Source organism: Podarcis bocagei (genome assembly GCF_964188305.1).
Source record: "Podarcis bocagei genome assembly, chromosome: 13".
Taxonomy (NCBI): domain Eukaryota; kingdom Metazoa; phylum Chordata; class Lepidosauria; order Squamata; family Lacertidae; genus Podarcis; species Podarcis bocagei.
Window position 1 is genome coordinate 6,141,430 of NC_138138.1, and position 14,302 is coordinate 6,155,731.

General features: G+C 38.8%; 1 protein-coding gene and 1 long non-coding RNA gene across 6 annotated transcripts in view; one reads left to right on the plus strand and one right to left on the minus strand.

The window, feature by feature from the left end:
• Positions 1-12,666, plus strand: part of GALNT1 (polypeptide N-acetylgalactosaminyltransferase 1) — a 55,225-nt gene extending 42,559 nt beyond the window's left edge. For both annotated transcript variants that reach the window (XM_081166488.1, XM_081166489.1), the window contains 7 exons: positions 1,401-1,571; positions 2,601-2,718; positions 3,307-3,487; positions 4,736-4,875; positions 9,161-9,259; positions 10,289-10,423; positions 11,568-12,666. In XM_081166488.1, coding sequence (XP_081022614.1) covers positions 1,401-1,571; positions 2,601-2,718; positions 3,307-3,487; positions 4,736-4,875; positions 9,161-9,259; positions 10,289-10,423; positions 11,568-11,714 — 991 coding nt within the window. In that variant the 3' untranslated portion in view covers positions 11,715-12,666. The remainder of the gene's footprint in view (positions 1-1,400; positions 1,572-2,600; positions 2,719-3,306; positions 3,488-4,735; positions 4,876-9,160; positions 9,260-10,288; positions 10,424-11,567) is intronic.
• The window catches only part of LOC308571380, a 90,966-nt gene that overhangs the window by 35,389 nt on the left and 41,275 nt on the right, over positions 1-14,302 (minus strand). The gene's annotated exons all lie outside the window — the stretch shown is intronic.

Genomic DNA, 14,302 nt, shown 5'->3' on the forward strand with positions numbered 1-14,302 from the left:
CAGTGACAGACCTTGGCAATCTTCAAATGCAGTATGGATGTATTGCAGATACAGTGGTACCTCAGTTTACGAACGTAATCCATTCCGGAAGTCGGTTCTTAAACCAAAGCCGTTCTTAAACTGAGGCACGCTTTCCCTAATGAGGCCTCCCACCGCCGGTGCCCTTCCACCATTTGGATTCAGTTCTTAGACCGAGGTAAAGTTATCAAACCAAGACACTATTTTCGGTTTTGCGGAGTTTGTAAACCAAATCATTCTTAAACTGGACTGTTCTTAAACCGAGGTACCACTGTACAACTATATGTATAATTAATAACTGTGACATCTCAGATATCTTGCCATAGCCTGTTACTATTGTTGTTTTCTGTGTTATGCTCGCATATGCCTTGCAGCATGTTTCTCCGGAAATCAAGCAACCTGTTCTCTGAGGTACATAGGAACCTACCATTCTACCAAGTTAAACCTTTGTTTCATTTAAGGATTTTCCTGCCCTAACTGCTAGCCCATCTGGCTCTGAATACAAATACCTTGTTTAGAGAGGGTAACACTTTTGAATGTGGTTAATGTGAGCTTCAGTCTACTATCCTGCATTCTTTAATTTCTAAGATTTCTTCTTTTATTTTTTCCCCAATTTCCAATTTTACAATAATCGATACCTCATCACACATACATACATCATAGTTTGACTTCCCTCCCCCCCTTTCTGTGGTTTCTTCTATTTTCACTTTTGATTTATGCATCTCCCCTATAACTCCTTATAATTGTTACTCTCAACTTTGAAAAGGTTAATAGTTTAGCTGCTCATCTTCAGTTAATCCTGCTAATGCAGTTAACTGTTTGCAATGATTTTTAAAATACTCCAGATAATTTCCCCATTCTTTTTTAAAAGTTCCCTCATCTTGGTTCCTTATTAGTCCAGTAAGCTTAGCCATTTCTGCGTAGCCCATTAATTTTTCCTGCCATTCATCCTTGGTTGGAACTGTATCTTATTTCCATCTATTATTTATAAGATTTCTTATCTACCCTTCACCCCACGTAGAATAGAAGTGACAGCTCTTGCAGATAAAGGACTATTTCAAGTGTTTGATCATTACTTTGTTTAATAACATAGCATAGTTTCTTGTATTCTATGTTGCTGTGGTATAAAGTGAGCATGAGCCGGACAAAAACGAACCTTTTAAGCCTCATTGAAATAACTGAAGCTAGTTCAAAGACACTTGTAGATACTTAACATGAGCTGGATCATGCCTATCATGTACTAAAACTGAAACCTTTTCAGAGATGAACAGGAAATGAGATGCTCAATTTGTGGTATAGGGCTGATATTGTATGTAACAAGGGCTGTATTTTGTTCCTGTATTCTTGCCTTTTCTAATGGTCTATGCCATTTCTTTCTTTAGGAGAACAGTAGTTTGTCCAATTATTGATGTAATCAGCGATGATACATTTGAATATATGGCAGGTTCTGATATGACTTATGGTGGGTTCAACTGGAAGTTGAATTTCCGGTGGTATCCTGTTCCACAGAGAGAAATGGACCGAAGGAAAGGTGACAGGACCCTTCCAGTCAGGTAAAGGGAGCTGATGAGCATTATTGGGATATCCCTTCATGCATGTGTCTAATAATACAATCCAGGTTTACTCAGTTCCCAAGTCCATTTCTACATTAAAAAGAACTCTGAAGGTGCAAGGAACTGTGAGGGAAATATGATATGTAATCAGCAACCATTAACTTGATTTAAAAAACCCCAGTAAATTAAGACACATCTTAGAAAGCCTGCTGAAACAGGTAGATCATACAACTCTTAGTAATAAGTAATTGCAGGTTGAACACTAGGAATTGTGTTCTCCCTTAACTGTGAGCATCTACAGTGGTACCTCAGGTTAAGAACTTAATTTGTTCCAGAGGTCCATTCTTAACCTAAAACTGTTCTTAACCTGAAGCACCACTTTAGCTAATGGGGCCTCCCACTGCCACTGCGCTGCTGCTGTGCGATTTCTGTTCTCATCCTGAAGCAAAGTTCTTCACCCGAGGTACTATTTCTGGGTTAGCAGAGTCTGTAACCTGAAGTATCTGTAACCTGAAGCATCTGTAACCCGAGGTACTACTGTAGTTTGGACAGGGAGGTCCATTTCAAGTTAGTGATTAGTATGCCACCTTTTCTAAACCTGCGGCAGTGAAACAACGCTGTTTTGGCACAACATAACTTCTTCCTTAAACAGGCTCTGGGGGTTTTCCCCAACCCTCCAGAGCATGGTTATGGGGTGCACAAGGAGAGGAAGTGCTTGTGCAAACATAATTGCTTAACTGGATACTGCCTATGGAAATTAATGGACCTAAGTTAATCATGTATTAATTTTATTGATATTAATGTTCTGAGTTGGACTGGCATTAGATGCAGTTCAGGATGCTGCAACATACCTTATCCTTCAAATCTGTGCTGCCTTCCTGTACTCCCAGACTGGCAAATGCCTCCCTCTTTTTCACCCTCTGGCCCAATTTTAGCTATATTTTTGTTGGGATAGAGTTCACTGCTAAGAGTAATAAATGTAATAATAAATGTCAGAGTTGGATTTAAAACATTTTCATATTTCTTTAGGACGCCTACAATGGCAGGAGGCCTTTTTTCTATAGATAGGGACTATTTTCAAGAAATTGGGACATACGACGCAGGAATGGATATATGGGGAGGAGAAAACCTAGAAATTTCTTTCAGAGTAAGTAAACTTCATTTTTATTCCCAGGTAGTGCAGCTTAGTTATGGTAGGCAGACATATTTTGAATGTTACCAGAGAAAAGATGCAAATTCTATCTTTCAACGATAGATTATTTTTTAAAATTAAAAACAAATTCAGGGAAGAGAGATAACAGATGCTTTGCCAGAGTGCTTTGGTGCAGTACTGCAAAGCACATGGTTCACAGCTCTGATCAAAAGTTCTAGGACATCCCCGCATCTGCATGTGCAGTTGACTGAAGAATAGTTAAACTTGGGTAGAGCTGTCATGCTACCATTATGATGTTTCAGTAATACTGGTAAGTGCCCAATGTCCTTGCTGCAACAGAATGGTCTTGCTACGTAATCTGGATATGATTTCACATGGGCTGGAAGTGGGACATCTGTGATGAGTTCTCCATGAAATGATGAAGGGTGATAACCACTGGTCAAGAGTGATGTGTAAATATAATTAGTAAAATTATAATGCAGAATTACTACTCATGCAGTTATAGTTTGCATAGTAATCAGAACCTTTCTTTCCCTAAAATACAATAGAAATATGTTTATGGTGAACTCTTGACATTTTCAGATTTGGCAGTGTGGGGGAACTTTGGAAATTGTGACATGTTCGCATGTTGGACACGTTTTTCGAAAAGCCACTCCTTACACTTTCCCAGGAGGGACAGGGCAGATTATTAATAAAAATAATAGACGACTTGCAGAAGTTTGGATGGATGGCTTCAAGAATTTCTTCTACATAATTTCCCCAGGTAAGCAAGGAATGTTCAGCATAATATAGTGTCTTAAACTGATACGGTGAATGTATAAAGCCATCTTCTGCTCAGACTATTGATTCACCTGGCTCTGAAATGTGATGCTAATGCAGTTTTAGGCTGCATTAATAGAAACCATAGTTTCCATCTCATGAGAAATAATAGTTACACTTCATTTTGTACTAGACAGACCTCATGTTTGGAGTATTGTGTCCAGTTGTCGAGGAAGACTGTGAGAAGGATGTAGAAAAATTAGAGGGCAACCAAGGTGGTCTGTGGGATTGATGAGACATCATATGAGAAAAGGTTATATGAACTGTGTATGTTTAGCCATGAGAGCAGAAGGCTTGAAGGGACCGAAGGGCTGTCACACAATAGAAAGGAATCTCTGCTACTCCCAAGCGGCAGGAATAGATCTGCAGAAGTAGAGATTTCAGTTGAACATTAGGAGAAACTTCAGTAAGAGTAATTCAACAATAGAGCCATGTACCTAGGGATGGTGGTCTCTCTCACTGGAAGACTCCAGGTAGAGGCTAGACAGCCATGTATTGCAGATGCTTTAGCTCTAGATTTCCTACATTAAGCAGAAGGTTGGACTAGATTCTGTAAACATTTCTGTACTGTACTCTTCAAGATACTTGTGCTGTTACGAGGCTCAAATAAAGTAGCATCTTTAGGCATAATTCAAAGACTGTACCAAAACTACCCTGTTTGGTTGCAATTTCCTTGGAATGTTCAGACTCCTGCCAATGTGGTGTAGTGGTTAAGAGCTGTAGACTCGTAATCTGGTGAACCGGGTTCGCATCCCCGTTCCTCCACATTCAGCTGCTGGGTGACCTTGGGCCAGTCACACTTCTTTGAAGTTTCTCAGCCTCACTCACCTCACAGAGTGTTTGTTGTGGGGAAGGAAGGAAAAGGAGAATGCTAGCCGCTTTGAGACTCCTTCGGGTAGTGATAAAGCGGGATATCAAATCCAAACTCCTCCTACCTTATATTAAATGTTCATTTGTAGCTCTGTAAGCAATTTTCATGGAAATTGGTCTGTACATAAGAAATTGATGCGGCCTCACAGTTTCAGATAAAACTGGTTGTAAGTTTTCCTTGTGATAGTAAGATACCTAGAACCTGTCCTCAGAGATCTGTGTAAAGATTACTCTTCTCACCCAGTCTAATTTTTGTGCAGGTAATCTATTACTGTATTTATTCAATTAAAACTGTAACTAACTGAGATGCAACTCTCTGCAGGGGTTACAAAGGTAGATTATGGAGACATATCATCACGACTTGGACTTAGACACAAGCTGCAGTGCAAACCTTTTTCCTGGTACCTAGAGACTGTTTATCCTGATTCCCAAATACCACGACTCTATTTCTCTTTGGGAGAGGTAACAATTTTAAGACCCATACAGTTTTGAGAACTCTTAATTAACTGTAGAATTCTTTAATATGCCTCAAGCGTTGAAGTAAAAAAATGTGAGTGAACGGCACACCTGTGCTTTTTTCTAATGTGCAAAGCTTTAAAGTTTGGGTAATAAGATTAAAGCAGATTTATTTCTCCCATGTGTAAGTCTTTCTGTAATGCTGTAATAGAAGAATTCAAATCCTTAGGTCATATAAAATCTAAATTAATACTTGGAAGGAAATTCCTTTCCAGAAACAGGGAATTTACATGCTGCTGCTAATGTGCACTGTGCTAACAGCTTCTAAACTTAAGTAACCACAGGCTAGTGGTGTAGCAGGGATTCTCAAGAGGAAAAGCTTGTTTTGTCAGAACAAGTTCCTTTCCTCTTATTATGTTCAGCATGTTTCTATACTGCCTCTTTTGTAAATAAATTTTTATTAATTTTCACAGATAGTAAACAACAAAATAAAGATACAAAAATCAAACCACAATCTAACATTTGGACTTCTAATAAGGAATCCTCCTATTTACAAGCCTTCTTTTGAGGTTCCTTAAACCTCAAGACTTCCTTCCAACCCCCTTCTCCTGATTCTTTACATCTTACATCATTCTCTGCATTTTGTTATCATTTTTATCCAGTTGTTACTCCTTAATATTTTCTAGTTCCTCACTGCTTACAAGTGCTTAATCGAACCCTGCCAATGTACCAACTTGTTTACAATATTTCTGCACATATACAGTAAGTTTTTCCCCATTGTTTTTACACTTCTCATTGTCAGAGTCTCTGAGTTTTGCCGTCAGTTTTGCCATTTCTGCATATTCCATAAGTTTTATTTGCCATTCTTCTATTGTTGGCAACTGTTCTTTCCATCTTTGGGTTAACAAGATCCGGGCTGCTGCTGTGGTGTACATAAATAATTTCTTCTGTTCTTTGGGAATTTCTGTTCCTGTTACACCTAATAAAAATGCTTCTTTTTTAAAGTTAGTTTAAACATTCTCTTCAATTCATTATATATCATTTCCCAGTAGCTTTTAATAACCTTACATTCCCATCACATATGATAGAATGTACCCTCTTTTTCTCTGCATTTCCAGCACTTATTAGAACTTGTTTTATACATTTTAGCAAGTTTAATCGGTGTTATATACCACCGATACATCATTTTCATATAGTTCTCTTCAAGTGTGGTACATGCAGTAAATTTGAGATCCACAGTTTTTCCCTATCATTCACTTGTATATTATGTCCCAGATCCTTTGCCCACTTCATTACACACTTAACCTCTTCGTCTTTATTTTTCCATTCCAACAGCAAATTATACATTTTCGACAGTAATTTCATATTATCCTCCACCATTTCTCTTTGAAATCTTGATATGGTGTAACTAAATCCTTTTTGCCATTTTTAAAAGTTTCATTTAGTTGAAAGTGTTGTAACCAATCTATTACTTTCTCTCTGATTTCCTAAAATCTTTCAACTTTAATTGATTATCCACTTCTGTTAACAGCTCTCTGCTACGTTGGCCGTTTAGTCCTTATGCTAACCTTTTTTACTGATATTACTTCTGTCAGTGAGATCCACCATGGTGTCTTTTGTTCTAATACAGTGGTACCTCGGTTTACATACGCTTCAGGTTACATACACTTCAGGTTACAGACTCCGCTAACCCAGAAATAGTACCTCGGGTTAAGAATTTTGCTTCAGGATGAGAACAGAAAGTGGTGCGGCGGCAGCAGGAGGCCCCATTAGCTAAAGTGGTGCTTCAGGTTAAGAACAGTTTTAGTTTAAGAACAGACCCCCGGAACGAATTAAGTACTTAACCCGAGGTACCACTGTAAATCCTCACATCTCTCCCATACTTTTAAAATTGCATTTTTTATTATGTGGTTCTGGAATCCTTTGTGCACTTTGGCTTTATTATACCATAAATACGCATGCCAACCAAATCCACTGTCATGTCCTTCTAAATCTAAAAGATCTGTGTTTTCTAATTTAATCCAGTCCCGAACCCAACAGATACAGGATGCTTCATAATATATCTTTAAATCTGGTAGGGAGAAACCTGCTTCTTAATACAAATATTCCCAAAGTGGTTAACATACAACTCCTGTATTTTATTTAATAAAATCTTTAACTTACCATACAGAGTATCTACCCTCACAATGCAGTTTGCAACATATATAATAAACATTAGAATTCCCAGTTATTAAAATAAAGAAACAATAAAAAAGATCCTCCCGATGGACATCCAAAGCATTTCCCTGGGGATGATTTTTTTTAATTTTACATGCATTATATGTCCAGAATTTCCCAGATATATCCTGAATACTACAGTCAGAAGCAGTGTCTGGGCAGAAATTGCTAAAATGTCTGGGAAAATCTGGACTTATGGCAACCCATGTCGGCATTGTCGTTACTGCCGATTTTCTTTAAAAATAGCAGCCCTACATTATATGCTATATTATAATTAACTAATTTAAAAGGCAGAACCAACAGTGAAGATACACACTTTCTGGTCAATCAAGCCCAACTGCCTTGTGGAGTAAAAGGACTGTTGCTTGCCTCTAAAATGAAGCCAAGGAAGAATATAGACAGGGCTTTAGAGTCATACCCAAAATGATTATTAGAATCTGATCTTGGATTAACAAAGCTAAGTAATGCTATTATAATGTTTAGCTTGATCTGATTAATCATCCTATCCCATTTCAGGTTGGACAGGTAATCTCACTCCTACCCTTCCTCTCTCTCGCCCATCTTAAGGGTAAACTAATTTGATAATTTAGAATGAATGCCGTAGTTGCCACTCTGTGATTCTCATGATCACATGTTGTCGTCTAAATAATTGTATTGATTTTCACTAAGCTTTAGATAAAACTTTCCACATTTTAAAAATCACATTGACTCTGAAACATCTGTTGGACCAAAGAAGGATTTCCTTGCTTTTATAAGGGGTTCAATGAGTTTAAGTTATAAGTCTTAGTGTTATTAAAATCTCAGATGTTGGACAGGCATGGGTCACTTAGCTGGTTTGCAAGCTATAACCATTCTTGGGGAAAGTGTAATCTGGCCATATTATCCATGTCCTAACTAAAGTTAACAGTACTGCAATACATTCCATGTGAGGTTCCCTTGGAAGACTGGAAAATTCAACTGATTCAGAACATGGCTTCCACTAGTGTAACACTACAACACTGTAGAATACTGGTTTACTGAAAGGAGAGCATTGGAATGTGGGGAGGGAAAAGTCATTTAGGTAACAGTTGGGGAGAAGTAGTAGAGCAGAGCAGCTGAAGAGAAAGATAAGAGAAAGCAGTGGACTAGAGAAAGGGAGAGAGGGGCAAGTGGTCCAAAGTTCAAGCAGTGGGAAAAAGTGAGCTATAATAAGACAATGAAGACTATTATGTTTCAAGGGGCAATCACTGATTAAGTGCTCTTTACGGACTTTTAGGAGTCTAAGGATCTAAATATCTCTTGAACACCATGCTGCTATTTTATGCCTTTCGTTTTATTGGTGGTTTTTAAAATTGTGTGTGCTGCCTTGATAATTTGATTTGGAAGCATACTGCTGCAAGGTATTGGTATTGCCCTGCATCCCCACTTGGCCCCCATGCCACAGCTTATTCACTATTTCTCTGCTCTTCCATCCTGGTTCTTTGTTGTGTACAGTGAAGGGCATAAAGAAGGTGCGTGGAAAGAGCCTCAAGACTGCTCCTGATCTCTTTATTTATTTGCTTGTTTGTTGAATACGTATACCACCCTTCACCCAAATATCTCAGGCCAGTTCACAGCATAAAAATACAAATTAAAAACGCAAAATGCATAATAAAAACAAGAAAACAAACCAATAACCACCACCCTCCGGAAGCACATTTAACATGACATAAAATGTTATCAGCCAAGGCCTGGTTGAAGAGGAGTGTTTTCACCTGGCCTAAAGATGTATAATGAAGGTGCCAGGCAAGCCTCCTGGGGAGAGCATTCCACAAATGGGGAGCCACTGCAGAAAAGGCCTCGTGTTGCCACCCTCTTGACCTCTTGTGGAGGAGGGCTGCAAAGAATGGCCTCAGGTCGGCTCATGTTATTATTATTTATTCAATTTATATACCGCCGTATACCCACAGGTCTCATATGGAGAAATATAGGATGGACAGGGCACATATGCAAAGGCTTCCTTGCTTGTGATTTTCAAGCCATGCATGCAGATTGTCTTTCTAATGTAAATACGTATAGCAAACGGAGTGTGCTGAATTTTTGTTCTTGTCTTCAGATCAGAAACATGGAAACAAATCAGTGTCTGGATAACATGGCAAGGAAAGAAAATGAAAAAGTTGGCATTTTTAATTGTCACGGGATGGGTGGCAATCAGGTAACAATATAAAATTCCAAAAACTAAAATATTAGATTTTTAAACTGTATATAATTAGACATGTCATTGTGTATGTGAATGTGAGTGTGCATATGTCTCTGTGTGTGCATGCATGAGCACTGTGTGCACATATGTGCCACAGAGTGCGGAGGAAATTAATGTTTTGGGGAGTGTGCATGCATATGTCTGCATGACAGTATGCTTGCATGTGTGAGTGCATGTTTGAGTGTACAGTGTAATGCAAGAATGTATGCATCTGTATACATTCTCTGGTCCATGGGGTCACGAAGAGTCGGACACGACTAAACAACAACATGCATCTGTAGGACTTGTGTGTACATGTGTGATTGTATTTGTGCATATATGTGTGCACACAGATTTGTGTGTGTGAGACGGGGTGGGGTGAGATATGTGGGGGAGTGAGAGAATGGAGGAGAAAGAGGAGTGTCCCCACTTATTTGTGCATTGGCCACTCCTTCTGCCAGGGGTATGTGGCTCCAGTCACTATTTCCCAAAGACAATGTGCCCCTTGACCTCAAAAAACAGTTCCACAGTTACTGGGAAGTAAGACTTGTTAAATTCAGTGGGACTCATTTCAAAATGGAAATAGGATTGCACCGTACGACTTCTTTATAGTATGCTTTTATTCCTGTAGGTCTTGCTTGGAATAATATTAATTTGTTGTGAGGTTGCAAGCTTGTGCAGCTAGAGGGAGATCACCCTGTTTCATGCTGTAGACCTGTTTGTTTTAGGACATGGATGGGTGCTGTTGGGCAACATGGTGGGGAAAGTTGTGATTCCCCCTCAAAAAACTATTGCCCTTGAACAAAAGTTCTGCAGCGGCCCTGCCCTCTATCCAAGCACCCAGTAACTATATCTACCAGTAGTTTAAGAAACTCTTTTATCCAAAGAGATTAATTATTCTAAATCTGTTTTCCATATGTGTACATTGAGGACAGGTTTAATGTTCAGAAAAACATATAAAGTGGTATATAGCATGGTAATAACAGGCTATTGCTTTCCATCAAGGTTTTCTCATATACAGCCAACAAAGAAATTCGAACAGATGATTTGTGCTTAGATGTCTCCAAACTTAATGGTCCTGTCACAATGCTCAAGTGCCACCACTTAAAAGGCAATCAACTTTGGGAATATGATCCAGTGGTAAGTTGTCTTATGACTGAAGCTCAAGTGATTAGAAAATTCAGTGACTATAGATGTTGGTATAATTATAGATATTGTGGAGAATGCTGGTTGGAACTAGGAGATGGGAGTAATAAATTAAGATAAGTAACATGATGTGTTGCAATTTTTAAACTGTGTTGGAATTAAAGCTGCTATTTTAGTAATGAAGTTGTGTAAGCAAAGGGAGGGAACTCATCTAAGGAGATAATTCATTCCTGTGTCCCATGGATTACAAAGGACACACACAAAAATTACAGCTGTACCCTAACAAATAACACTCCCTATTTCCCCCCACAAACTGCAATGCTAGTTTTACCTGCTTTTCTCAAACTACAGTAATTCCTTGCATGATTAAAGGAAGCGCTGGCGGCCTTGGAGCTTGCAGTCATATCCTGTTTTGTTTTCCAAAGGGCCTGAACAAAAGGTACCAATGACCTTTTTGCTGGCCACTTGAATGCAAACCCTTTCCAACTCTTCCCCATTTCTCATTCTGCAGTGGTGCATTTAAATTTCTGTTACAGCAGCATCAAGGCAAAGCTAGAAATTGCTGTTAGAACATGGTTATGGGTTGGATTAAAATGTCAATTTGTATAAAAGATTTGATAGTCAATTTCTAGTAGTACGTTTTTAAATCTGTGGGCCCGTGGTCCATTTATTACAGTACACCTGCTCTGAGTATGATTTTTGTTAGATATTACCTAGTGTTTTAAATTGGCCCTTTTTCTTGTTGACTTAAATCACGATTTAAGTCTATGCTAAGTCATTACTTTAAAGCCCCCCCTGCACTACATTGCAGTTTGAAACTTTAGAGTTTCAAAAGCAGTGTGCACTGCAAGGGAGGCTGCTCGTGAAAGGAAACACGTAAAAAAAAACCCCTAGACACCCTCCCACAAGCCCTTAAGAATCTTTGGTGGCATTTCCAAGATACCTAAGAGGTACTGAGTAACATATATGCTCTCAAAGGATGTGGACCGCTTGGAGAGAGGAAAACACAACTATCCTTTTCCTAGCGGTGGTCGGTCCTAAATGAACCTACTGACTGGTGTGGATTATCTCTTCCTCTTCTAATTAAAATATACTCTTTTTTTCTCTCTTCCCTTTCCTCTCTCCCCCGCAAAAAAAGAAATTAACCCTTTTGCATGTGAACAGTAACCAGTGCCTGGATAAAGCCACTGAAGAAGACAGCCAGGTACCCAGCATCAAAGACTGCAGTGGTGGCCGCTCTCAGCAGTGGCTTCTTCGTAACGTCACCCTTCCAGAAATATTCTGAAAGGAGTCAAAGAGGAGGATTGACTGGACTACCTCAGCAAGTACGTGGGCTACGTTTTTATGTAGCAAGCAAAGGCTGCAAGGTTTATTGGCCACTGGAGCAGATTTCTAAATCTCGAAGAGCCAGCCATCCTGGTGGGACTACATGAGTACTTGTGAACCTGCGCACACTGATGTTTACAAGATTGAAAATAGTTCATCAAAGAATCATTTAATAGAACATTTGGACCGTGGAAAGAATCAAGGAAATATGCACTCTGGAGAGTGGCACAACCGAGTTCTCTTGTACATCAGCAGCCTTGACCAAAGGTGCTGTTACAAAGATTCTTTTACAAGGTTTAATGTTAACCAAGGTATCAAACATAAATGCAAATATAAATGGAGAAGTTTTAATATCACAAGAGGGGGGGAAATCACTGAAGCAAGAATCAGGGTTCAGAGGCAAAAAAACAAAAACAAATCAGAACTATATAAGAAGTACAATTTGTAATACTAAATATCAGATTTATATGTAGATTTTTTACTTCGGTGGGGGGGAAATAACCAAGTGAGACACAATTTCTGTTCAATTGTGTGGTAGTCCATTAATATCCTTTCTTCCTCCCCTGATGGGTCTTGAGCTTATTAGGAGCAAAAGTAAAATTGAGTATAAATAAAATTGGCTCTTTGAATGTCAGTTCAACATTTTTAAACTTTCATTTTGGCTTGCAGGCTGTTGGAACTGTTAATACATCTTTTTTTTTTAATGATCTGAAAACTGGAGATGCATCCTTTGATGTGACTTGCTATTTCAGTTGCACTTGGGTCAATCAGCTTTTGACCTTCCATCACCAACTTAAGAATTTGTTAGTAAAATCTGTTAACTTGACTGATAATGCTTAACGGCCAACTCTCTTACTACTGTACTACAGGTTTTGTTTTCACAGCAATAAATCTTTCATTTTTTGACTCCAGTCAGAGCCTACAAATATTGCTTATTCAGGTAATAAGTAGTTGACAACTGAATGTTTCTTGAAAACATTTTTCCACTCCATACTTTGATTGCATTCATATTTAGATTGCATTTTTTGAATTGTAATGTTGATCTCTTTTTTCCTAATAAAATCTAAAGAAACCTGTAGAAATGGCCTTTTAAAAATTGATGTAACTGAAGGCCCTATGATTTGCTGCTACATTAGTCCAGCATTTTGAACTTGAATAGCTTCTTTCAGCAATCTCTGAAAAATCAGAGCAGTGGGGAGTGGGTAATATTATGGTTCCTAACATTCAAATTGAGCTGTCTTTTAAAGAAAGAAACATGGAAATGACTAGGATAATTTTGAAAAGAATGTGGAGTCCTGTTTCCGTTCCAGTTGGTTATATGCTGCTTTGATCAGCCATTCCCTCATTTTGAACCCATTATGTGACACATCTACAAAACAGAACCAGGATGCTTTTCAACACAAAATGGGGAAGCTGTCCCCTCACAGTTCTCTCCATCATATCACTGTTATATGCTGTTTGAGCGCTAAGTGTTTTATATAAATGTGAATCAACTGTCCTAGTAATGTTCTCTTCAGTTAAATGTTAGCTAAGTAGTCGGAACTAAGGAACCTTGATATATGCTGCAGAGCTTTTCCATGATATTTGCCTGAGTTGTTCATATCTACTATGTGCCTTTCAGATGTGTAATTTGTTTGGTAATATCACAGAGACAAGAAAAAGTTCTTCTAAACTAAAGCAAACTTCTAGCAGTAAGAACTGCATGTGTTCTACATTAAGACGTGCACATAAAAAGCAAGCCAGGAATAATCTGCAGTTGCTCTAGAATGTTGCTTGTTTTCTTATTTCTGCATCCTGTCCTTCTAGGAACCCAGTAAGTTTGAAAGAGGTTTGCCAGCTGGGTTTCTTGCATCTCGGCAACGTTCTAGCTACTGCCAGACACTGTTTGTCTTAATCCTCAGTTAATAACTCAATTTGATGACATGTACTTGATAGCAGTCTTAATGTTGCTAAAGTAGTTAACTGCAATTGGGGACAGTGGCTAGTCGAGGAATGTCCTTCAGTGAGAACAAAATAAAACCCTTTCTCTTTTAGGGATGTCTCCGTCCATCTCTCCACTGGCAGGAAGTTAAATGTTATAGAGAATACAACTTGGGGGCTGAGACAACCCCCTTCAGTTTCACTTCCTGCCGGCTGCTCCAGGCACAGCAAAAGAGAAGAGGCGGGCATGCCATTTGAGAAGGGATTTTTCATTTGTTCTTCCTTGTCTGTTTATTCCTGGCTTCCCTTCTGTTACCCCTAATGGGTTTTAGCTTTCTCCCAGCTCCATGTAACATACAGATCTGAAGACTGGAATATGAGTTATGTACAAACTAAGCCAACTAATCTTGGATCCTATATTCCTTCCTCCATTCTGATGAGCGCTTTCCTTAGTTTGTGTATGCCTCAAGCTGGTCACTTCCTGATTTTGAAATGTGTAGCAGAGGCACTGAATAGCTCACATTAAGTGAGGCCCAGTAAATGGAGACATAAGCCTTGGCCATTAGAAAAGTGGAACTTCCTGTGTTCCTTTTGAGATGAGTCTGAAACACCACGATTGGATCAATT